The 25,875-nt window shown below is 44.8% G+C and overlaps 1 protein-coding gene across 1 annotated transcript in view; it reads right to left on the minus strand.

Annotated features, from left to right (window-relative positions):
• Window positions 1-24,271, minus strand: part of AATF (apoptosis antagonizing transcription factor) — a 56,336-nt gene extending 32,065 nt beyond the window's left edge. Inside the window, exons 1-8 of the mRNA XM_010313617.2 lie at window positions 24,154-24,271; window positions 21,488-21,676; window positions 20,589-21,011; window positions 19,781-19,918; window positions 3,436-3,550; window positions 2,878-3,082; window positions 1,947-2,111; window positions 1,107-1,190 (exon numbers count right to left, since the gene is read on the minus strand). Of these exons, the coding sequence (XP_010311919.2) occupies window positions 1,107-1,190; window positions 1,947-2,111; window positions 2,878-3,082; window positions 3,436-3,550; window positions 19,781-19,918; window positions 20,589-21,011; window positions 21,488-21,676; window positions 24,154-24,238 (1,404 nt within the window). The 5' untranslated portion in view covers window positions 24,239-24,271. The remainder of the gene's footprint in view (window positions 1-1,106; window positions 1,191-1,946; window positions 2,112-2,877; window positions 3,083-3,435; window positions 3,551-19,780; window positions 19,919-20,588; window positions 21,012-21,487; window positions 21,677-24,153) is intronic.
• Window positions 24,272-25,875: the final 1,604 nt, after the last annotated feature.

The following is a 25,875-nucleotide window of genomic DNA, read 5'->3' on the forward strand; positions in this document are numbered from 1 at the left end:
ATTCTGCACTAGGTAAGGTCTGCTGCAAAAATTTTCTTGGACATCTACAGCAGTAGAGTTGGAAGTGTGTTGAAAATCTTCTTGGAGGGGAAAAAAAAAGGCAGCATTAAAGTTCTCTGTATTTCCTATCCGTAAAACACAGATAAGAATTACTAATTTAGCACATCTGTTTAATCACCTTTAGTCCTGGCTCTGTACATGAAACCCCAAATTTTGGAAGTATTCAAATGCTTCTGGTTAAATCAGTTATCAGAGCACAGTCACATGGCAACAGCAATCTTCCACTACCCTAACACTTTACTAGCCACTCTAATAACTATTCAGATCAGAAATTTCTGCCTTTCTAATGATATAATGATATTTGTTTAGCCCTGAAGTTAAAGCTCTCTGTGGATCATCAGAGCAAAACTAGTTTTTTGTGCATTGAGGAAGGACTTACAGTGAATCATGTTCCTCAATATATGGCAATTTCAATATTTCATAAAGCTGGTGCTGTCATTTATTAAATGAATTACAAACACAAGGCTTCCCTAAGCTGCAGTCTCCATGCACTGGGTGCAGATTCCTTGTTTCTAAGAATTTTGCAAATAAAAAGAATAACTGGCCTAAATCCAAGCTGGCACAGCTCCAAGCAAAGTCCTAGAGAAGCCCTGCAGCTTTTTCATTCAGTAGGTAGATGAGATAGATGATTTAGGTTGAGATGAGAGTAACCTAGGTGCTTTGAGGATGTACTAGAATTGTTTTTCCAAATGGAACTCTACCCACAGAGAACAGTCACCTTTAGAAAATCCAGTGATTTTTCTCCTGTGTAGCAACGTTCACCAGTGAGAACAGGGACAGCCCTTATCCTCCAGCCCTCACTCCAGTACAGCAATGCCGGTGACGGCAGGAAGTTTACATCCACGATGCAAGTTTAAGCTCATAGCCCTATGTTGAAAGTTGAAAGCAAAGTCCTCTGAGGCATCTACAGAGATTTTGGATGTTAAAACAGGTAACTGAGTTTCACTGGTAAGAGAAATTTAGAGCACAGAACCAACCATGTTAGCTCGGTAAATATTAAAAAACAACTGGAGCCGTAATTCCAACACAGATTTACCATCACCTACCTGGTGATAAAAGTCATCATCATCAAATATCTCCTCATCTATGTCCTTCAGGTGCCTGTTGGAATCCGACTGAGGGAGGACTTCCTAGAAGCACAGAGGAAATACTGAAAGCTCATGTGTGCGTATTTCTGTCCCTAACTCTGATGACATCACGTGCAGCAGCTTGGAAATGTACTTGGAAGATACGAAGGAATGGAGAAAAGCTCCCAACATAACAAGCTTTTAAGGACTAGGAATACATTTAAAGGCAAGGCAGAAATGCTGCCAATGCCAACATAGATTTATGATACCTTTACTGGGAAATAAATAGGACTGCGCAAAGTCTTTCTGGCAAAATACTACAGATATTTTTAATGTAATGGCAAAAATATATCTTGCAAGTGCAGTAATTCTACATGATCTCTCCGAATTGAGTATTTATTCATTCTTAAATACTAAATTAATAACAGACTTACTACTAACATATTCTGTAGGTTATATGCAGTATGATTTTAGAAGTGACTTTCTGGTTAAAGATTCTAAACTCCAGAGTAAAACCAAAGTTTTGTAGCCGCCACCTCAAAAAGCAGATTTAGTGAGCAGCAGTTCCTACAATCACAAACCAAACCTTGTTTTCCCCTGTCAGGAACTGGCACAGGAGATAATGCAAACACCATAAAACCAGAATGGAAATGTCTACATCTTTTTCTTAGCCATTACATTGCAGGAATCAACACTCAGATATCTCCTTCATAAATCTCTCACAAACAAGAATATTACCTGCTAAAGGCTCAAGCTAATTGTTTTGCAGAGAGTTTCACTGCTGCTACAGGATGAGTTATATAAACAAAATACCCTTACCGAATTTTCAGGCAAAGATTCAGGGACCGGATGAGATTCCTGTTCCTGCTTTCCCAGCACTGTATACACTGATCGCTTGGTCTGTGTCCGCCGTAGTAATCTCTCTTTGTCCATCATAATATGATCAATCTGAGTCAAGATTGAACGCTCAAAGGCACCGAAACCCTGCAACAACATTAACTAGTGTCAGATAATGCAGAAAGCTTTTCCTCAAGGCAGCAATGTTCCTCTATCTTTCCATGTCAGTGGATAAGCAGACAGCATTCCAAGAGGAGGGGGTTTGGGTCTCGTTGCAGGGATTTCTGCCTAGGATTTTTTATTTGTTTCTCCCTCCCTCTCCCTTCCCAACCTGAGGCAACCTGACGCCTGGCTTAATAAAATGCCTTTGCTGTTCTGGTTCAGATGAACTTCTCAATGATTAATACTAACTCACAGATGTTAGGAGACCCTGGGTCTTTGGGTGAAATGATTACCCATTGTATTAAAGTGTACACTTCATGGAGGAGGAGAGCCACAGAAGCCCCTAGTTCTGTTATAAAACACTAACAGCTTGTTGATCAGCAATAGTGGCATTTTCATGGAGCTTTCTTGCTGCTGGAGACTCGCTATGATGAGACGTCTAGTTGAGAGAACACCAATACTATCCAAGAGTTTCTCCCAAAACTTGGGAAACCATTTGCCCCTGAAAGAATTTTTCCTGCCCATCTGCTCAAAACAAAAGAGAGCAGCTTATGCCTTTGAAATTTGAGGGCTGAGCTTCTTTCCAAACTCATTTAAGGTTGGGGAAAAATGTGTACCTGTGTATTTAATTCTTACCGCTGTAACTCTCAGCTTAACTTGCAACAGCCATGATATGAAACTTCTAAATCAACTTGTTCCACAAATGCCTGCTAAGCAATAAGCATGTCAGCGCACATAAATGAAGACTTGCCTTTCCCATTTTGCCAGATGCCAGCTTTGTCTTTTCATGCCACTTCTGCAAGATGTTGTTCCGATACGTCCTGAAGTCAGCATACCGCTTGGCTATGAATTCGGGGTAGTCCTCCAGCTTTAGCTTTCGTTTGGGGAGGCTCCTCCTCTTCTCCTCAGCCTTATCCACTTGCTCTTCATCGCTACTGCTAGGGATTTCATCATCACTAGAACAAAAATACACAGACTAAACACCCTATACCTCTCTAAGGCAATATGCCTGAATTCTCAATGGCCCCTCGACAACCACCTATGCTTTTTCCACACCATGGTGATATTTATGGCCAAAGACCCATGGTTTAGCCTCTCCTCCATTATCAGAAAGATTACAAAACAGACTTCTCACACTGGCAAAAGGAATTCAAATGGTCATTTGTCCAGAATGTCTGTCACCCAGATCCAGCAACAACTGAGAGAACAGCAGAGAGGGAGTATGGTCAGGAAGGCTGAGCATTGCCCTGTTTGTTGGAGAGTCAGAGACCAAAGGATTCAGAAAGGTCTTGTCTTATTTTGTACTAACCTCTCAGTTTTTGATTGCTTTCCATCTACCAGGTGCCTCGTGCCTGGGTATTGATAAAGCAGCTCATCCTGAAGGTCCACTAATACTTTCAGCAATGCCTCCAGGGCTTTACAACCTGCAGAACAAGAGACACAAGTGACAATTTCCCACTGATCCTTGCTTCTGGTGAAGACTTAGCTTTGCAGTGCTTAGTTTCTCATCTTGAATCTGAATTTCTGCCACAGCTACTGCATGTCCCATTAACTGTTTTCCTCTAATCGGTGAGAGATGTGGTTTTACCTTCAAACTGATTTATAGCTGTTAATGTCAAACACCGCCACGGTGGGAAAGAACACTTCTTTCCTAAAAAGGGAGGAAAGGAGGCAGGACTGCCTTCTAAATATCTGCCTGGCTGCACATCGGGAGTATACTGATCTAATGTTTCATCAACAAACATTCAGACTGCAGAGCCTAAAGGATTAACATACTGAGGAAGCAAGTGTGCAGGTATGACAACAAGATTTTTTGCTGACTAACTAATTTCTCTCCTGTGTTAAGTTCTGCAGGAGAGGCCAGCTTCAGTTGAATAATATGAAACACAAGGGAAAACGTATATATGTACATCCCATCTAAACCTGACCTCTGACTTTTGTTTCTTGTACATAACGTGCATGTTATAGGGAACAGAAGGAGGGAAGGCAAGAAGAAAAACTGAACTCCTGCAGGGTTGTGACTACTGCTGGTTTCTATGCCGCTGTGCTCACCACACAGGAGGTATAAGAAATTAGATTGTAAGTAAAATTAAATGTAGCAAGATCTGATCTATGGGGGAAACTTAAACAATGACCTGGCAAGTTTAATGAGAGGATTCCAATTAGAAAAGCAGAACTGCAGGGCCAGAGATCCTTAGAAAGGGAGAAAGAGAAGAAAAGGCTGGGGTGGAAAGGTGTACAAAATGATCTAGACATGGTGTGAAGGTTAGTTTTACAGCGATGAGTAGTTGCTTTCTGGGGTACTTGCAGACACAAATCCTAAATGCGGATCTGATGCTGTGTATCCAAAGGCTTTCATAGCTGACAATTTTCCTGTATCTATGCAGATGCAGAGAAAATAATCTCTGTTCCAATGATCGTATGTTCTCCAAGGACACACAGTTGCAGCTGATGGTAGGAAGGGTTAACTGCACACTGTTGCAGCATCTGTTCTTTAAAAATAGTTCTTTTGTGGCAACCAACAAGCCTCCCTGCAGAACGCTCTGATATAAAACAAGTGTTTGTCTAGGCCTACACAAACTCTCCCTTTGTACATTGGTACACATCAATCACAGGCTCAGCTCTTACAGGTAAAACACTTAGTACGCTTCTATCAAAAAGCCTGAACTGAACTTTACACAGATTAATTTATATTTACCTGACGCTGGTGTATTGCCTTCTACTTTTACAAAGAGGCAACACAGAAAGGGGAAAAAATGCACTGCTTGGAGGAAGGTAGCACACCGCTTCAAGATCTGTTTTCTTGTGGGATATGTTCATGGCGGCTTGGCTTCCCTCCCCACGCATCCAGAACAAGCATCCTCATGGGCAGGAGCAACCCTGGCTGACATGACAGAGCACGAGGATTTGTCCGGAGGGCAGGAGGAGCACTGCAGTGGTGGGACGTTCCCCTGAGCTTCCCCTGGTACCCTCTCTGCCTGGTCCTTCACTGATGTGAAGTCAGTAGGGCTGTTTTGCTAACTCCCAAACCTGTTTATTTCTTTATAGTTAGCATAAAAGAATGGAGAGAACTTCTCACCACTTGATTTTTTTCTTTTTTTTTTTTTTTTAATGGAGGACACAGAGATCATAGGTAGAGTGAACAGCAAATCTTCATCAGCCAGACAGAGACAGTGCAAGCAGAAATCAGCCCAGACATTCAGAGGTCTCAATCTCCCGCATGTTACCACTGTGATATTGCTCAGTTGTCACCATCTTCAGATAAATTACAGCCTGACCTCAGTAACAGGAATGTCAAGGAGAAGACGCTTTAAGATTTTTGTTGCAAATCAGCTGTTGGACTCATCCTCCCCTGGCCTGCAGTTCATTATAGATACGTTCTGACAACTCTTCTATATAAACCTATTAACGGATTAGGTTTGCCGTACTTGTAAAACAGTCGTGTGTTAGCATCAAAACAATTCCAAGAGACAAACAGACAAAAGCCTTTACAAATGCATTTGCTGTGTGTGTCTGCAGCTAAAGCATCACTTGGAAAAGGAAAGTGCCCCCACCCTAGCCTGAGTGCACAGCTTACAACAGCAAAATCTTTCCCACTGCCTGCAACACAGCTAAATGTCCCCAGAGCTTCCGAAACTGTTTATTTTCTACCCGCTGCCTATCCTCCAGCAGCAGTGCTAATGCACCCCAGGCGGCTTTGATCCTGTCAATTACAACTGGAGTAGCACTCCAGCTCTTCTGGGGTATATCAGGGCCACGGCAAGCAGGCACGGAATAAAGACAGGCTCAAGCTCCCCCAGGCTAGGAGATACGGACCCCAACAGAAGTGGGCATGGGGAGCAATTTTATTTGGAGTGAAGGGGATGGAGAGGGCAGGGAAGACAATGACCGTGTGTCTAACCAGGTGGGAGGGCTAATTATTCCAGACAGTGGCTTCATCATGAGCCTCTTACAGCTGGGTAATTTCCGTGTTTTCAGTTCTTGTGTATTTAATAGCGTTATTGGATGGCATTCTCATTGTTACTGTTGGGTGCTTAAGTGTGCTGTAAACTCAACTTCAGAAGCCAAGTGTCACCCTCCCCCTGCCCTCTTCTCACCCAGCCCTGCCCTATTCATTTCATGTTTAATTCCAGAAGGGGCTGTTTTCTTCCCAATCTCCTCTCCCGCTTCAGTTTTCTTCCCTCTCATGCCCTCAACTGCCTTCACACCGTCTGCTTTGGGGAAAAGACTGAATCCATTTGTGAGCAAAGGCAGCATAAACCAAAACCGTTTCATAGATGCAAACTGTGTCATTTTGAAAGCAAGCCGGACGCTAACCCTCCTGTTCTCCTACTCCATCCCAGCACATTTCTTTAAAATGCCGCTACTTGTCTGAAACAGACAATTAAACAGTTACAAACATGGAGCTTTCAAGCACGCCAGTACATTAAGGCAACCAACCAGCAGCTTTCATGTATGATAACCATCAGATTTGCACCTCCTGCTCTGGGCACAGAACAGAGCCAGCAATACCTCTAAGAGCATAGGCAATGCCAGCCCTGACCACGCAGCATGTGTTAGGTCCTAGGCAGTCCCTCACAATTTTCAGTTTCTAAAGCTTTCGGGATCAAGAATACATCAACACTACGGTTTTCTCAAGCACCACAAACCAGCCAAGGCTGAAACAATGCCATTAAAGCTCTATGACTACCCTCCCACCATTCAGTCACCAACAGGATGATCCTGATGCCAACAGCTTATTCCCTGAGCTACTACACGAACTCTGCCATCAGCATCACTTCTGGGTGTTGCTCTATTGCGTTCAGCCAACTACAGATGCTTAAACGTCCTCCAGCTGCCCCTTCCCAGTCCAGCGCACCAACCAGTGGCCTCCAAAAGCAACTGTTAAGTTGTGGTAGGTAAAACTCTCCCGACCCGACTCTGCAGGCACAGCCTATCGCCCTGGTTAATCCCAGTCTGTGCCTCTCCCAGCCCTTCTCTCTTAGTCTCTGTCAGCAGCTTTGCTGCATCTCTCTTACACTCTGTACTGCAATGTGCTGGGGTAAATATTCTACCTTATATCGACACCACTGTCACAACTGACACCTTTAACATATACATCACTAGTGAGAAAAAATCTTAAAACTATCTCCTTTTCCAGGAGTTACTTCAGCATGTCCAACCTGTGTTTTTTGAGGACAGGTGACTCAGCGCTGCCTTAAAAACAAAAGAAGCTGGATCCCTTTACGGCATTTCAGTATGAGCAACTGAAATCCCCAAAACCACCACCCATGCTCTGTGTGTAGGAGAGGCCAACTAACCCCAGGACAACACACAACCCCTCCCTCCATCGAACCTTTTCTAAAGCTGCCCTTTGGGAAAGAAAAAAGGATGCTGAGTGGGATCCATCTGCAGCTGCTTCAAGAACACAGCAAACGTGGTTTGAATATAACTTCCAGCTTAAATGGGACTCAGAGTGTCTGTGGTGAGACGCTAACTTGTAAGAGTCACTTTTAAGAGTCCATGGGAGCCCCTTCATTTTGTGTACAGGAGTGAAAAAGTTGTTCCAGATCCAACAGACAGCATATCAATCCACCAAGAAAGCTGGGAGCCAGTATCAGTAAATCAAAGTGTGCCTTTCTGTTAATACTCTCTCATACGTTCTCATTTTATACATCCCTTCTCCCAGTCAGAAAGTAGCCCTGGAGTATTTAGCTCCATTCAGGGATAGCACTGCCATGTATCAAAGTGTCAGGAGACCCACCAGAGATGAAATCTGTCCTACTGCTCTCAAACCACAAAAATCAATTTTGTCAATGCCAGCAGTATGGACAAACTGGCTGTGCTGCTGGTGTTGTCCCCTCTGTGTGGGGTGGCTCCTGGCTGCGGGGTACCGGCCCCACCAGGCACTCCCCCCCACCAGGCAGAGGGCCGCTGTGCCTCCAGCGCCGCCGAAACCCAAGCACTGCCGTGCTGGGGATTTGCTGGCATGACGGCTTCCGTGCTTGCCCATCACTGTAAGTTCAGCATTTCTACAGCAAGGCAGCTTCCTGCGCAGAAAAATATCTGTGCTCTTTTTCATGACCTCTAAAAATGGGGTCTCATTTCATCTTCCTGAGCAGCTGCGGAGAGCAGCAGCTGGTGTGGAGCAGCGGGGAGCAGCCTCACGCCGAGACACTTTAAGTCGCTGGAAAAAGCCGGTGCCTCAAGGCCAGGCTTTCAAAGGTATCCACAGAGAGCCAACCAGTGGGATTCCCAAAACTGCTCCACCAGGAAGGCTCCTCCCCGCCTGACCCTGGTGCGTCTATCCAGCAGATTCAGAGTACAATGGTCAGGGACAGAATCCTAAAAATTGTGGCAAACCTCCTAGGATTTTCACTCCATCGCTGTATGTTATGGTTGGACTTGATGATCTTAAAGGTCTTTTCCAACCTAAATGATTCTGTGATTCTATGTTCATGGCACCATGCATGGGGCTCTGCTGTGGCAGTGCTCCCCTACAGAACGGTGCCTGCCTGTTACTGTGTACACACCGTATGCGCACACAAACAGGAGCATCGTTACCGTGATGTACCAGATCGCAGAGGACATGTCTGAAATTCATAGACCACGCCAAAGCTGGAAATTAACTACTTTTTCCCCTCAATTAAATCTGAGGATCTGGCATCACAGGAGTATCATTGGCATGCAAGCTTTTAATTTTCCATGTACCTCCACAGGCTGTATGAAGTGCTTGCAGAGAAAAGCTGGAACAACGGTGGTGTTTGAACCATGCAGAGCAAAAGCTGAGCTGCCAAATATTGGGAGAGTTCCCCCTGCCACCGTGGAGAGTCACCACTGCATTGGTCACATTATGCAAATAAAAAGGAGAGGAATCAAACCTCTTTTATTTTAATAGCTGTACAGAATGAAAAGTATCTTTATCAGGTACACGCATTTATCCCAACGTTCAGATGAAGAGGGGAAATTTTCACTCCTTTCAAACGACTGTGGGACAGGAGTTAAACTACAGGTCAAAATGGCACTCAATACGCTGGCCTGAGAACAATACTTCTCATTCAAATCCACAAGCCAGCCACTTGCACTAGTCATCCCCAGCAATTAATCCCCCAAGAAACACGTTTGATTAAATCTTTTCAAGCAAATCCTTTGCTTTGCTTTTGTTAGTTCACTTCTTGTCAACATCTATTAAAATATGCCTTTAATTCTCCCACAATCTTAAAAAACACCGATTCCACTGTCTTCAACTTTAATCAACTGTATGGCCGGCATTTTTCATTTCATAATAATGTGCTGTTTGGAATTCAAGAGGCAGGCTCAACATCAATCATTCGGCAAGAATTTTTCCACTGCAATAAATATGCAAATGAGGAAAGCCAGTCAGTCGTATTTCAGGCCCGACTTGCTAGTGTTTTAAAAAAGACACAAATTTATTAATTGCCGTTGGCCAGCGGAATCCTATTACTTTGGGCATTGATTACAAAGCTGTGTGAGTGATTATTGTGCAACTCGCAGGCTATCCAGGCATGAGGAAAAATTATTAAAGCAAGGCAGAGATTATCAACTCAGAATAACAATAAGCCTTAACATTTTAGGCCTCTAACTTCTTCAACAAAGAATTACGCCAGAGCTCCAGTGTATCATAATTCTGAAGTCTGTCAGTATTACTTTTGGAGCTTGCTGTATATTCCCAACAGCAGAGCAACGTTACCAGCCAGGAAAAGGCGGAGGGAATTCCTCCAGGTATCTCATCTTAAACACGGGGCTTTGGACAACAGCTCTTCTGTAATTCCCTCTGCATAACTAACTGTAGGAGAAAGAATATGGTGCAGGCAGGACTTTCCCTATCTTCAGATTTGCACCCCTCTATGTCCTGGTGCCCCAAAACCACGACGGCATAGAAATAAAAGGCTGCTGATAAGCGTAAGACAGGAGCTAGAAGAGCCAGCCTAGACTAAATTATAGGCTAGCTGCAAGCCTTTTGGCAGCAGAGAGTGATCTGATTTTTTTTTTTTAGAGGTGGTGTAGTTATGGATACGTTTCTCATGGACTTCAGCTGAATCCTAGCACAAAGCTCTTGTAAATCTGTCCAGGTTATTTTCGGAAATTATGGGAGTAACATTCCCTTCACGCTTCCCAAAACACAGAGTTTGTGGAATTTTATCAAATGATAGCAGGAAAAAGGCCGACTTTTCTGCTGATCGCAATAAAAAGGTCTGCTCCACACCGAAGGCCCAATTTGCTGGTTCCATTGGAATGCAAATGATGCAAAAGCCTTTGCAGAGGGGAAAATTGTATTCCTTCAGCACAAAGGAGCCAGTGCTGCAACCTCCCTTCACACGAGCCGTTCAGCTGACTCCCAAAGAGTTACAGAACGGACTTGATTTAGCCCTTTCACTCTAATATTACTGCATTTGACAGTAAGGACAACAGGATCAGACACAAATGAGTTTGCTAAAAGTAAAGAAAATAACTAGATGCAACAACAGAATAAAAGGCTTGGTAGTCAAGGATTTTATTAGTGGGGACTGGGGGAGGGGGAAAGCTGAGAAGGGAGAGAAAGAGAAACACTTCCATGAAGTTCATGCTCTACTGATTCGCCTCAACCGTCATCTTTTGATATCAGCCCAAACCAGGGAGGGGATGGGGCTTGTAAAAATGAGATTTATAGAAACTGATGTTTTACATTACTGTAAATTTAAAGAAGCTGACAGCATGCATTCCTGTCTCTGCCAGGCAGGAATCCCCAAGTACATATGCAAGAATGAGAAAGGAAGAAGAAATGTGAAATTTCATAGTTATCTAGATATTAAGGCCAGAAGGGAACATTAGCCCATCTAGACTGACCTCCCCATATACCAGGCCATTAATTACATTTATCATGACAAGCACTGAGTTTCCATCTCAAGGTAACCAATTGCCAATTAATCCGAGTTAGCTGACATTTGCACATGCTTGTCTGGATGCTTTGCAAGCCTTTGTTTCCCTGCATCTTGTTTGTGGAGCATACAGACTAATATGCACAAGTATTTAGCTAAACTCAATTTAATTAGCTATTAATTGTCTTGGGAAACTTAAGTGTAGACAAACCTATTTGATGTGTTTGAAGTGTGGTGTAATCCCACAGTCCAGAGTTCAGGTGTATCAGGTCAACGACTACGGACTCTCCTACCATTCCTTGGGCTAGAATTTAAGACAGCTTTAAAATAAACCTCAAACACCAATAGTGTCCAACACATATGGCTATGGAGATAACCTATAAAATGGGAGCATTTCAATTTTACCACATCTATACAAGAGAAGCAGACAAAAATTCTGCTCAGAAAGACTAAATACCACAAGCTAAAAGCCTTGGCACTCAGTGAGGAAGGGCAAGAGGAGTGTTTTTCCTGGAAAAAAGCCCCAAACTGCATGTTAAATAAATATCCTGCACTTCTCCACTATTTCCCACGCAGAAGTTTCTGAACAATTCACAGACAGTAACGACAAGCCACAAAATACTTCCGTAGTACCTGGCACAGCCCAAATCCTGCCCATGCACAAAACATCCCACCCCCCATTACCCAACTAAACATGCACACAAACAACATCAGAGCTCCAAAACCAAGACCTGTGCCTTTGTCTAAAGCTTCTCACTTCTCTTCCCTCTCACTCGCTGGCACATACACAGAATGGCCATCCATGAGTCTAGGAGCTTATCATCCTTACTGACCCCAGTTCTTACAAAAGCTCTCCACAGCATAGGATCGTTACAACACAATGTACAAAAAAGGGTCTGATTCATTCATTTATTTTAGTAGAGAGAAAAGTCTTCATCAATGTCAACAGGCTTTGGCTCAGTCCCAAAAAGAGCTGAATAAATTCTTCATTAGATCAGAGCGGAAAGGTGAAATTTGGGGACACCTGCATCCACATCCATTTAAATCAAATTCAACCCTGCATGAATTGATAAGCATGATGTTTTTTGTATTCATAAAGTGTCTAGACTAATACAATTCAATTAAAATGAACTACCAGTTTTAAGTGGGCTAGATCTGATCACAATAATTTACACTCAGGCTTGAAACCCAGTTCTGCTGTCACACATTTGTGCAGGCTCCCAGTAAAATCTTCAAAGCAAGAATATATTTAAGTCCGTGATCTTGCCTAGCACCAATTAATCCTGTAACTGTTCTATGCCTCTGGAAACTGTGTAATCTGCCTGTGCCTCAGTTCCTCCCCCACTCCCCTGTGACACCTACTCTGCTCTGTATTAATGCATTATCATCTCCAGATGGACGCATGGATACATTTGAGTTTTAAAAGTGATCTGCAAATAGAGATGATAACAAAATTATGACTGGAATTATTGGCAGCTGATTCCTGCAGGCTTCTCTGAAAAATCCCGAGCCTGTGTCAATAAAGCACATTTCATCTGACAGTTTTTCTCTAACCAGATGTGTAAAACAACAACCAGGTACAGCTGAGGAGCGAGGCAGAAGGTGAGCCCATCAGATGGAGCATACCACACAACTGGAGAGGAGGACGCCTTGCCTGACACATCCTCTTTCATGGGAAGTGGAACAGGTTCTCCAGTACCTACAGCAGACTTGATCTTATCGAAAGTTAGTCAATGCTTAATCAGCTTCTTCGACATGACTTAACTGGATGTTGCATAGAATGTAATTATCTTTTTTTAAAGATCAGGAATCAGAGTAACAGAACCCAGCAAAAATCCTCTATTAAAAAGACACTGAGAACATACAAAGAAACATACACTAAACAAATACTAAACAGAATCTTTCCCTCTGTCTTAAGTCCCTTTTCACCAAAATTATACAGAAGCAACACAGAAGAAAATAAAGATATTCAGTGTGAAGCATTCATACAGAAGCATTTAATATGCAAGAATGTAAAACCAGAAAACACATGGCATCTTTGGAGGTCTCCTGCTGGCAATGAACGTAAGTGGGATTCTTAATCACATCCTTAAGAGGCCTTGTCCACAAATGTACTGTTTAGTCACAAGCCACAGACATTTGTCATGGGAGCAGTTAAGCAACCCAGTGTACCAGGAGCCCAACTCAGGCAATTATTATCAAGGTCCACATAGCTCCAAGTGGAAGCACAGTCCTCTACCAGCACACTCGCTACAAATGCGCTGATTTCCACCCCAGAAAAGGATGTTTCTGGGTCAAAGTGTTTGGACTGAACTGCATATTTTAGGAACAAAAAGTCAACATCTGCTTCATTTCCCAGAAGGCAACACCCAGCCTCGTGCAGTCCCAGGCAAGTCCTCCAAAGTTTTACGAGTGCTCCTTTTATCTCTACTTTTCAATAAAACATAATTAAATAGCAAATGTTGGCTAGTTGCACCTGAGACATATAACACCTTAAGGGAATAACTAATCAATGTGTAATATAAGTTATTCAGCAACTGACTCTGAGTCAAAGAAACTGGCTACAGTAAGATTATGAATAGTGAGTTGCTCCCTGCAAACTTTACATGTAGTTCACACTCGTTTCCCTTGTTTCATCTTTCCACATCTTTCTACATCTTCCTTTTGAATAGTTTCTTCACAGCGCACCATTTAAAACACATACTGAAGGACATAAAAGGCACACATACTCTAATATTCTGCAGTCCAAACTCATTACGGAGAAGGAAAGGCAAGACCGGGACCCACCATTCAGGCAGCAACTGCTGTTTCCCGTGTCAAGGTGTAATTGCATCTCTAGAGCGGCCACAAAGAAACGCGCTACTCGCAATGCCACACAAGCTGCAAGGAGCACTACCGGTAGGGTACAAAAAAGGACATGTCTCCATCATTATATTTAACTTATCCTCAAGAGGCAAAATGCGCTATTCTGCTATCCTTGGGCCCCGGTGCAGTGTGCTCAGAGGGTGAGCAAGGTCACACGTTGCAGCATCGCGCATCAGCCAGCACTCATCAAGGCCCTGCCTCTGATACAAGCTCATCTCTTTGTGTGAATGAGCCCAATGCAACAATTCTTCTGCAGGGATTTCAAAGGGAATACTACAGAAACGCTACATGATGGGGGAAACAAGGTTTCTTCCGGATAAGGCGCCCTCCTTGGATACAAGGAATACAGGAATTGCGTTCTGTGCACGGACACAATGCCGCTAGCTCATGGCCACAGAGAACGTCCATGGATGAACCGTCTAGCGTAACACTGCAGTGATCAGGAAAATAAGATACAGTTGACCACAGAGGACACAAATTAAAGTTCCAACATCACTGTGAGTTGAGAAAAGATGCACAAATTTGAGCAGAATTAAAAAACCTGTATACAATTTTGTACCTATTAGCAGCAGGCTGCTGCTGAGAAGTTCAGGCCAGCGCTAGGCAGAGCTCACTGCTGCTGCGCCATTAATAGCCCAGGCAGGTTTGGGGATAATGGCCCTGCAAGCACATGGAGCGTTTCATTTGAGTTTTTGATCTGATTCACTTTATTCAGGTTTATTTTCTTATTGATCACAAACCTTTGTATAACTTCTCCACAGCTCTACAAAGTGTAAATAACAGTTAATATTTGTGTTCCCCACTTTTGTTCCTTCAGCGAGCAAATCCATTCTTACAGACCTTGCATATCTACCTCTTACCAAAACCAGTGTTCTCTCCACTTCTCCAAAATAATTTATCTTGAGCTTACACTGAAGAACAGAAATGTGGGATTCCAGTATTTTCTTAATCCATGGAGTCAAAGCAAAAAAAACCCAAAAAGCCCACAAAAATTCAGCTTTACATTTCAGGGACCTATTGAACTCTTGGAAAGTGAAAGCATGCGAAAACATACGCAACTACTCAGTCTTGCAATTTCCATGGGTACCTTGCCTTCTGCAAGATCCTCCCCTGGGTTTCTGTATGTTTTTAACTCCTCATCTTGCCAACTAAAACTGAAAATAACACGTTATACTATTTAAAAACTACATTTCCCAGCTCTTTTTGTGGAGCATAAAGTACTAGTCACTGCAACATTCCCAGTTTAGTATTTTTAACCAGAATTATAGAGAGAAAGTAATTAAAACAGCAAGAACAGAGCTACATGACCGTATCGGGAAGCGCAGCTACCCCAGGCACACAGAACAACAGCTTCTAGCCTTGATGAGAAATACCAATTCTTAAAGCTCTCGTTGCCCCCTTGCCCCCCAATTAGCTGTGGGGTTTTTTGTCACTGTATCAAGATTTAACATAACAAGCCCCAAACCTAGCAACTGTTTTAATTCCTGACACTGGATGTGGCTTCACTAATGTTGCTTCCACCTCTTCTTTGGCTCTTTCCTGCCCTTGAGGTAATTTTTGGTGACATTTTCATGAGATCTACTTCTAACCTTCCTCCCCCTTGAAAACATACATAAAAATATGAATGGCAGGCATGCAATCTGTGCAGAGACACAGCACAGAAACTTGCACCTTGCACTCTTTTTCTATGTAAATAATGCAAGGATCCTGCGGGAACATGCCAGGGATTGGAATTTTTAATTAATGGGTCTCTTTAATGTGCAAATCAGGAGCAGATTGCAAATTCTGACTTGCATTGATTATGAAAAACATTAATTGAACGTGCAAGACCCCAAACAGAGGCAACATCTCAAGCCCTGGACTAGACTGGAAGATATGGTGCAAGAGAATACAAATATATCTTGGAGAAACAGACCACTCCAGGCAGCAGCACCTCAGAAACGTAAGCTGTGGGAGTTCACGTGTGCAGTGCATTAAACATTTGCACTGCATTCAGAGCGCAGCCACTGTGATTTCAGTATTAAAAACCACTCAGACTTTCTCCATGGATGCAAAACAGGAATAAACATGAGCTCCATGACCACAGTTTGGTCTCCAATTTGTATGTAAAAAGGGTGACAGAAAAAAATCTGGAATATAATTAAAGATTAAAAAAAAAAAAGGAAAGAAAAAGAAAAAGTAAGACAGTGCAAACAAAGCAATGCTGTCTCTTTAAACAGAAATTCATCCTATATAAATTATGGCCATAAACTTTTCCTGCAGTGCAGCCTAATTAATTCTTGTTCTATACACAAAGGGAAATGCTGGGTGACAAATGGGTGTGAAGCCTGAAAGCTGCCAGGTCTGCAAAACATTTTCTACTTCAATTTATAAGCAATTTTGCAGTAAATCATCCACCAGAACCTGAGATCTCAGGAATCCAGGACTGTCCAAGGCATGCTGTATCACTAAAAAAAAAAAAAAAAAATCTATAAAAGATTACAAAAATAATAAATTAAACACTTGAGGTTTTGCAACTGCCAACCTCAAAATTCGGAAAACAAGCATGACTTTACCATTTTCACTCAGATTTGGCTTTAGAACCGCAAATGTTTAGAACACTGCTGTCTACTCTTTAACACAATTATACCCAAACCCTTAGGGAAGGTCACTACCACCACTAGCTGCACAGAGGGTTGTCACAAGGAGGAGATATCAAAGAAGCAAATATAGGAAGGACTGTTTTCCATTCCAAAAAAAAATCATCCTTCCTGTGAGCACAGAGCAGAAATTTCATGAGCAATGGAAAGACTTGGGATAAATTACTGAAAGAATTCTGGGGCAGCTTTCAGAGATGTGAGGGACTTGTCCAGGACCTCAGAGAGAGCCAGGTGCTGAGAGCTCTCTGTGCCCTCCTGCCCTCAGCAGGATATGGTCTACACAGAGAGTCTGGATTCCTGGCACCAACTGCTTTGTGCAACTTGAACACCAAATCATTTCCTCCTATTCAATGAAGATGATGAAAGCATGCCAAATTTGTGTTGGGGATTTGGAAAGAAGCGCTGAGGCTTCCCTGAAAGGAAAGTATCATCCAGTCCAAAACAGTGTCAATGTCATGATTATCCCAAATCCTGTCCAAGACTGAAACGCATCACATATAATGGAACCACCTCAACATGCAGTATTTACAAAGTCCTGTCCTCCACTCATCTTTAAACTTTCTCATGCACAATTCTTCTAATTTTTCCTGTCGAGGGAATGGGATCCTACCCATAAGCTGTTAACATAACAGGCATGAGAACTCAGGAGTCCAGAAATGTTTACCCAGCCCACTACATCACCATTCAGAATCGAGTGAAAAAGGGTTTTTTATAGAGGCCACTAAACCATTTGATCAGCTAAAAATCAAGACTTTTATTGGAAGCTGATTTATAACAGGTGAGATTGTTTTCCCCCTCATATATCAAGGTGCATCAATTTATGAAAGAACTTTAAATATATTTATGATGCATATTTTCCGAAAGGACTTAGTTTCACCTCCTGACCTGACAGGTCACAGCCCTGTTATCCAGGCAGAAGCTCCATGAGCGAAGATGTAACACAGCTCAGACTGCCCACAGGGCAAAGCTCTAGCTCTTGATGAGACATGAATCCCTCTCACAGGGCTCAACACACCAAAGCGAGAGAGAAATAGGTCTTTGCAACATAACACCAACTACATCCCTTTCATAAGATCTTCATGGATGAGCTTATTCCTTATTTCATGCTTGGCACTTTGTAACTTCTGGAAAGAGCATCTTTGCAGGGCTGTGAAAGATAGCTGCACTGGACAATAGTGTAGCTCATCAAAAACTCCTATTTATTGTAACCTACTTTATTGTACAATTACAGGTTTTATTTTTAAAAAGTAGAAATAAAAAAAAAAGGAATATAACTTTGGTCCCTTAGAGTACAGTGGAAAACACTAAACAAGTGTAGTAGTAGCAGAATGTTCCTAAATTCGTTACTTTCTATCTGCCAGTCTGAGCACTTCCTCTGCTAACTTTGCGCAGGTCACTCCAGCTTTATTGTCTTGCTGTCTTCACAGATGAAACACAGGCTATCAGGAACATCAGAGTACACTACTGCAACTTTCCTGCTCAGATTATGAAAAGAGCGTGGGAAGGGAATCACTGAGCAGTTATTAACAGTGGATTTTCCTTTAGCATTCTGGACAACTGAAAGATTAACCTCCCTGCTGTACTGTGTACAGTATTATACTCCATGTTCTTGGATGTATTTTGCTTATGGGAAATATCAAAATGTCAACCATTGTTTCTGTTAAAGGTCTTTAACGATATTGCATTTTAGACCCGTAATGAAACATGGTGCTCGGTGCAGTTTGTAATGCATCTCATTAAATACATTAATAACATGCATTTCACCAAAAGGTCAGCTTAGTATTGTTGGGAGTTCGCCTTTTTTTTTTTTCTTCCTTAATCACTTCATTTAAAGCAGCAGAGCTAACTTTAAAATATAAAGTATCTCACCTGCTGTAACTCCAGATAAGCTGATTAGCTACCATGTTCAGATCAAGTATAAGCCATAAGATGACAGACAAAACTTGGTGTAGGGGCAAGGTTCAGGGTCAAGTTTGATGATGGTGAAAGTTCCTAATCCCATTTTAAGATGACTTGTGCCAGCCCAGGCCAAAATTTCTCCAGTGCAGGTTATCACTACAGCCTGCACAAACTGGCACATCCTGCGGCTGAACGGATACGCAACCACAGCAAATCGGACGGTTCAGATGATGTCTCTGATGTGTAGCATGAAAGGCTGTAGGCACCACTACAGTTTCCTACCAACTCGTTCACATCAGCGGGTTTCTTGGGATCTCTACCTATGGAGCTGAAACGTTCCGGAAAGTGAGCAGTATCTCAAGATTGGGAAAGAAGAAATAGAAAGGGATCACCAAGCGGGCAAGCTTTAAAATGCTACTGGGCTTATCTTTGTTATTCAAAAATCACTGGAAGAATATCCTATGCAGTTCATTAATTTCTGATTAGTGGGATGAGAAAAGAGAACAATCTGTGCATAAACACTGTCACCTATGTAGTTTTTGACAGAAAATAACAAAACGTGTCAGGGAGAGATGGACACCAACTGATACTAGCAGTAGTTTGTGTTTATTCCTAAGGATAACATACCAGACATTTTATCTCCCTGTGCATTTACGTAAAGGCCAATAAAAAAGGCGTCCAATTCTAAAAATTAAGTAGATTCACCACACACTGAAATTGAGCGCTTTGCACTGATCAGCTGGAGTGTGCACATCACATTTGCCATATTGGAGAATCTACTACGAATCTCATCAGATCAATATCATTAATAGTGATCTTAAATAAACAGACAAAGCAACTCCAAGCTGAAAAGATATTTGCTGTTGATAGAACAGCACAGGCCCTCTCCCTTGTGCTACATTACTGCTGGTTAGGGTAAATCTTTGCATTCACTGACACAGCACAAAATTGGTACCACAAGGTGTCTCTGGAAAAAGAAGCATCCCAACTCTGCACTGAACAGCAATAACCAAACCAATTATTTCTAAGATCCAGCATGAAACTTAAATTTGATAAGCAGACTTCAATCCCCACATGAACTAGAAATAGCAGCAGGACCTGAGCTGAGGCTTACCAAGAGCAGACAAGTGACGACAGGCCACCAGCAGAGATCACCCAGGCATATACAGACATGGGTGACAGGAGACATTTTCTTCATCTGGGGTAGGAAACACTTTTTTGTTTCTGTTTGCGTGGTACCTAATTAATGATTAAGGCAATACAAACCAATAGCTAATACTACAGACACAGGCAACTCAAAGCCCTCACTTTCCTATTAACACATCTCCACACAGGAAAAACATACCAGCTAATGCAGAGTCTACCCAAAAGAGAAAAACCGAAGAATTCTTACAGTTCTCAACAGCAGTGTCAAATTCTTGTCCACCTTCCTTTCTGAAGATTGGGTAAGTATCTGGCTGTGGAAGCCGGTTGACTGTTATGAGCGCCTTCTGCATCTTGATTCTGCCTTCTAATAGTTGATCCCACAGTGCTTTATAACAAAGAGAAAATAAAACAATTATTTAGCAAGCCAAAGCACTTGCTCCTTAAGAAGGAGCTCTTGATTTAACAGCACAGGCTCTTTCCTTTGGGCTACATTACTCCTGACTAGGGCAAATCTTTACATTCACTGACCCCGCACAAAATTGGTACCACAAGGTGTCTCTGGACAAAGCAGCATCCCATTCTATGATCCTGACTGCAATTCTGTGACCCACAAAAAAAAAAAAAAATCATCCTTTCACTTTACTGTTTAAAAGGACATTCTGCAAATGGAGGTTTGATAGTTTAACAGGACAGATAAGAAGAAACTGCATTCATTATTACATTTTGAAAAGAAACAGAAGCGGTATCAGCATCACTGCCCAGCACTACCAGTGTAGGGAGTCTCCATCCCCACCAATACTACAAGTCTATACCGTACTAGCTCAATTAAACCAGTGGATAAATACACTTCATAACATGAGATTTTGTACCAGCAGTGACACCAGTTTGCACAGCACGTTTGGCAGAACATTTGCAAATAACTAGGGTTGCTGTAGCATGCACATGCAGTATGCTAACAGCATGTTAACATGCTGAAGTGGCTCCTAACATGGGCAGTTTCTATAGTGTCAGCAAGGTGAAAGTCTTGCCAAAATACAAAGCGAATATGCACAAACCTAGCTGGTTCTTCACAGCTTTTCCTTTTTCTACTTCTTCAGTCTCTTGTCCTTTTGAGAATGTCATCACCCCCCCATCATCTTCGCTGTCTTTGGTTTCCTTTACATTGTCATGGTTTTCACTCCCATATTCCTCCTCATCACTTCCTTCTTCCATGCTGTTATCATCTTCATCTTCATCTTCCCCCTCGCTGCTTCCTACATCATCCATCCCCTCTGTAAATTTCTCGAAGTCTGTGATATTCTGGAAGCTGAACTTTGGTGCCTTGGCCTCAACAGACAGATCTGACCTTTCATCGTCTTCCAAGTCATCCTCCCGGTCACTGCCAGCACTGCTCGGCTTCTCCTTTGTTTTACTGCCTAAGCTGCCATTCTCTTCTGAATCTTCACTGCCGCTGTACCATTCATCTAATGCTTCTTCAGCTAATAATTAAAAGAGAAAAAAGTTATTTACTTACCAGAAAAACGTGCCGCTTTGCAGCATGCATCATCAATAGATACAGGTTTGGCTAGTTGAGCTCCAAACTCCATTTTATCTGTGCACCATGGTACTCTCTCTTTTGGCTAAATAATGGAAACACAAGGCCATATCCACAAAAAGGTCTCAGCTCACGTTTTCCGCAGCAACAATTAGTAGATCCATGGCTTAGCTTTCCCATGAAACAGTGACATGATGAGCAAACAAGGTGGTCAGAGTTTGCTGTATGCGTTTTTAAATGATAATCTGTATATACTTGCAGTCCCCAAGATATATTGCCTTAAAAATCGGAGCTGTTTCTTTTCCTCCACACACTGTTCAGTCAGTGCTCTGAACTTCACCTTACAGTTGGTCATACCCTTTTGCTAACATCAAATTTTGAGCAGTGTAGTGAAAAGGGGAAAGAAATGAGATTTCTTACCAGATCCTTCTTCAGACAGAGCATCTCCCCAGAGTTCTTCTTGCAAGGCTTTGCGAGATGTAGCTTTTCCACTGTACCTTTTATCAGCTTCCAAGAGAGAGGCTGACGCTTTTTTCCGTATATTACCAACAGGGAAAATGTCATCTGCAGTTTCATCCTCAAATTTGTCAATCACTTTAGCAACTGTAGCTGTGGGGGGAAAAAAAAAAGGGGGGGAGGGATGTCTAAACTGAACTGAATTTCAGACTAGAAGAATTAGGTGCAGGAAGGAGCCACAGAAAACTCCTCATGCTCTCCAAACAAAAATATACTGCAAAGGTGAGCTGGATGGCAACACAGCCTCACAGATGAGTCTGGCTTTTAGGCTTTGAGAGGGCGCGAGGCTCTACCCTACCTGGTGAAGGAAAGCCAGTACACTAATTTTCTGCAAAGGGGGAAAGGTTGCTAGGGAATCAAAGGCAGAGAAAAAGCCTCAAAGCTGAGTTTTGTGTAGATCAGCACCAGTCCTGCCTAGGAACTACTGAGTAAACTAATACTTCAGATCTAGTAGAAGAGATGAGACAGCTCCAGGGGCATTTTTCAGGAAACATCCTCTGACTTCCCTGCGGCCAGAGGTGTTCTCCCACCTGCCAGGGTAACCTTTGCGGGAGGAAGGGAGATGTTACATTAACTGACCATTTTCAACCCCCCTCTCAGTGCTCTGGAGTTCTCCATACACAGGTTTGTACCACAGGGCTCACCTGCAATGCAGAGATCGATGTTTATTAACTAATGCCAAAAAAAATCCCGCTAATTTTTTTTTTTTTTTGAATGAACATTGCCTACATTCACACTTTCTTTCCTGCCTCTCTTTATTTTAGCACTACACAAACTAAGCCTATCCAAGCCCTTCCACGGATTCACAAGGGTCTCATAAGAAGTGTACTCCTCCAGGTAGAGGACTCAGCAAAGCTGGAATGTCTTCACTCACTTCATGCTTACAGATTAAAAGAGGAAACCTGCAATTCAGATGCACTTTGGCCTCTTGCTATACGTACGAGCCACATAAATATGTAAATATTTTAGAAAGGCTAACAGAGAAAATAATTTCACTGTGGTTATTACCCTCTTTCACACCCATCTTCTCCAGAACACAGCAATGGAGCAATACAGCAAAGAGAACACATCATACCATACTCCCTCCCTATTCTCATTCATGTGCAAGACACCCTATACGCAAAATTACAGGGTTAGCTTTGTTCAACCAATTGAGTGATACAACTGGCTGAACATTGCTAAGTGCTCTTTTAATGTGTGTTTGGAAACGCTAATGTCTCACATATAGTGTTTACTTGAGGCAGGAGGGAAGCAAAAAAAATCTCTTGCTCATCATCAAAGCAACAAGATCAGGTCTAAATACAGTCGCTCCAGCTACAAGAGGACGACAAGATGCTCAGCACCAAGGAAGGCCTTGGCAAGAGGGGCATATGCAGAATGACCTGTGGCACTCGATGGATCTTGTGGCAGTCTCACTCTTGGCACCACTAAAGTGTGAACTCTGAAACTAAATCATGATTACTAAAATGGGAAAACGCCTCTGCCAACTACATTCATTTCCTCAATGGTTACTAAGATGTCGCTTACAAGATACTATTGCTCTCACATACACTTGTATAGAAGAATGAGCACAATGTTTACCACGACTGGAGCCTAGCACCTCCTAAAGCCAACGGCTGTCAGTGTGCAACGGGAAACTCGCTATGTCAAGAGGTGAGCGCAGGGGCTGTGTGACAGACGTGCCCTAGAGATGAGTCCTGCCCCATGGCTTGGCCGGTCCGCTGGCCGGTGGGGAGACTCTGCTCTGGAGGGGTAAGTTGAGGAAGCGGCAGGCACCAGCCTGGGAACTTAGAAGATGACGCCGCCACCTGCACGTCACGGGGAATGGGATGGATGTCTCAAGAATCACAACTAAGGCAAAAAGAGCTTGATTAAAAAGGTAAGTTGATTATTGGCCACTGGAAGCATCAAACGAGACACTTGCAGCGCGCTGCGGCCTGCTCTGAGGCCTGCTCTGAGCGCTCGGTGGGCCGGGGAGGGGTGTCACCACCGACCGCGTCCGCTGAGCCGCCTCCCCGCTCCCAGAGCCGCACCGGCTGCACTTCACTGGCAGGGGAAGCGGTCCTGCCCCGGCCCTGTGCTTTGATGCCTCTTCTCGTGGAGATTTCCAGCCGGATCCGCTCCCCAGCCTGGCTCCGCGCTGCCCGGCCTATGGCGGGGCCTGCACCGGGCAGCCCGGCCTGGGCAGCCCTGAGGTAACTCGGCGCTGAGGGAACTTCAGCCCCGGCCCCTGAGGTAACCCCGATCCTTAACATAACGCTGATCCCGGAGGTAACCCCGGCGGCGGCCCGTCCGGGCGCGGGGCGGCGGCGGGCCGAGCGCCGTGCGCTATGGGGCCGCCCGGACCTGGGGGCACAACGGGGAGAGCCGACCTCTGTCCGCGGCTGGCGGAGATCGAGGCGCCCAGCGGGGCTGAGGGGACCCTGACTCCGCGCCCGGGCCCGGGCCGAGCCCCCTCTGAGGCGGCGGCCCGCGGAGGCGCCACGTGCGGCCGGTCCGGCAGCGCCCGGCCCGCCCCCGCCCGCCCCGCCGGCCGCGGGTAGTGAACCCTCCCCCCGGCCCTCCCTCACCTTCCTCCGCGTCGTCCTCGGGGTCGCGTAAGCTGGGCCGGGGGTTGAGCAGCTCCTCCAGCTGCCGCGCTAAGGGCGCCGCCATCTTCCCGCGGGAGGGAGCGGAGAGGGAGGGAGGGGCGGGGCCGAGGGGCGGGGCCGAGACCGGCGGGGGCGGGGCATGGGGCGGGGCCGGCGGGCCGGGGCAGCGCGGGGCGGTGGGACGGGACGGGACTCGCAGGGTCCTATCGCCCGCCGGTTCGGAGCGCGGGTCCCGCAGGGCCCGAGGGGGACCCGGTGCCGGTGCCCGGTGCCGCAACCGGGGAGAGCGGGAGGAGCCGGCCCCCGCGGGTCCCGGGGCTTCGCGAGTGTCCGCCCTTTGTCTGGCGGGCGTCCGGGCTGGGGTGTGCGGGGGCAGAGCCCGGAGTAACGGCGATACCCAGAAATACCGCCGCGGATACGGGCTGGCGGCCCCGGCCCTCGGTCCCTCCGTCGTAACGGGGGAACAAAGACGATCGTACGCACCGGGCTTGTGAGAACCGGCGTTTGGCCCGTGCTCTGACACTGAGCAGCACTGGGGTAACGGTTAGCGGTGTAAATCAAAGTCCTGTTACACCACACGAAATATTGCGGCTCTTTTCTCGCCCAGCACCGCGCGCTGCGCCGGCCTGCGCCGATTCCTTTCCCGTCCCAAACGTCAAACGTTTCGAGGCCTCTGTTGAAGCCAGAGTCCCTCTTAGAGCAGCGAGAGCTGCAAGGCCGGCTCTTTGGTTAGCCCCAGTCCTTGTACGCAGATGGATCCTTACACCGGGTTTACACGGGATGGATCGTTACGCCAAGCTCGGTGAATCCGTACCGGCACCAAAGCTCCTGGGCGCTTTTGCCAAACTCCGGCCTAGAAGCTGCAGCACGGCGACGCAGAAGTGACCTGCTGAGAGCAGTAACGAGACCGGGTTCTCTCGGGTTTGCGTGCCGACAGCTTCTCCCGGCCGCTGCGTGGGGCGAGGTGGCCCCGAAACACCAGGTCCGACCTGGAATTGGGGAACGGCAATAGAGGTTGGTGCCTATTTTGTTACGAGGGAGCGGGGACCCAAATCAGCATCTCAAATCCGAGTTGCAGAACTTCGTACCCCACGACGAGCAGGTTCCGGGGGTCAGCCTGGACTCTGGGATTTGGGCTTTCCACAACCGGCGTTGGGATTCTGCCTGCGAAGGTGCCAGCAGCAAGCTGCAAACTTGAGCTGGGTACCGCCTCGAGCCTTAGCTCCGAGACAAATTGCATAGGCTGCTTGCTCATCCCCTTCTTGTCAACACAAGCCTTTTCCCCGCTCCTTGTCTGTTTTTAAATGCATAAAAGTTAATCCAGACGTGCTTTCTAATCAGAATGCGGGAAGGAGCGGGCCGGGCGGCAGCGGCGGTGGTACTCCGGGATCCAGCGGTACTTCCCCGCAGCAGTGTTCAGTGCAGGCGGTTCTCCTACAGAGGGCAGAGGAATATCATTAATTACCATTTCCATCAGCCCGTCATTGCTACCCACCAGCTGCAGGTGGGGGCTCGGGGTCCTGAGAGGCACCGAGGAAGGAGACGACTGGGAAAAAAACCACCCCAAATATCTCGCCCTCTTCTCAAATACCCTGCGACTCTCCCTATAAACCCAGTTAAACCCCTATAAATACAGTTCAATTTATATAAAAGCTAATGTTCACTAAAAATGCACGGTTTCGTTGCAAACAAACCCCTTGG

Source organism: Balearica regulorum, chromosome 19 (genome assembly GCF_011004875.1).
Source record: "Balearica regulorum gibbericeps isolate bBalReg1 chromosome 19, bBalReg1.pri, whole genome shotgun sequence".
Lineage (NCBI taxonomy): Eukaryota > Metazoa > Chordata > Aves > Gruiformes > Gruidae > Balearica > Balearica regulorum.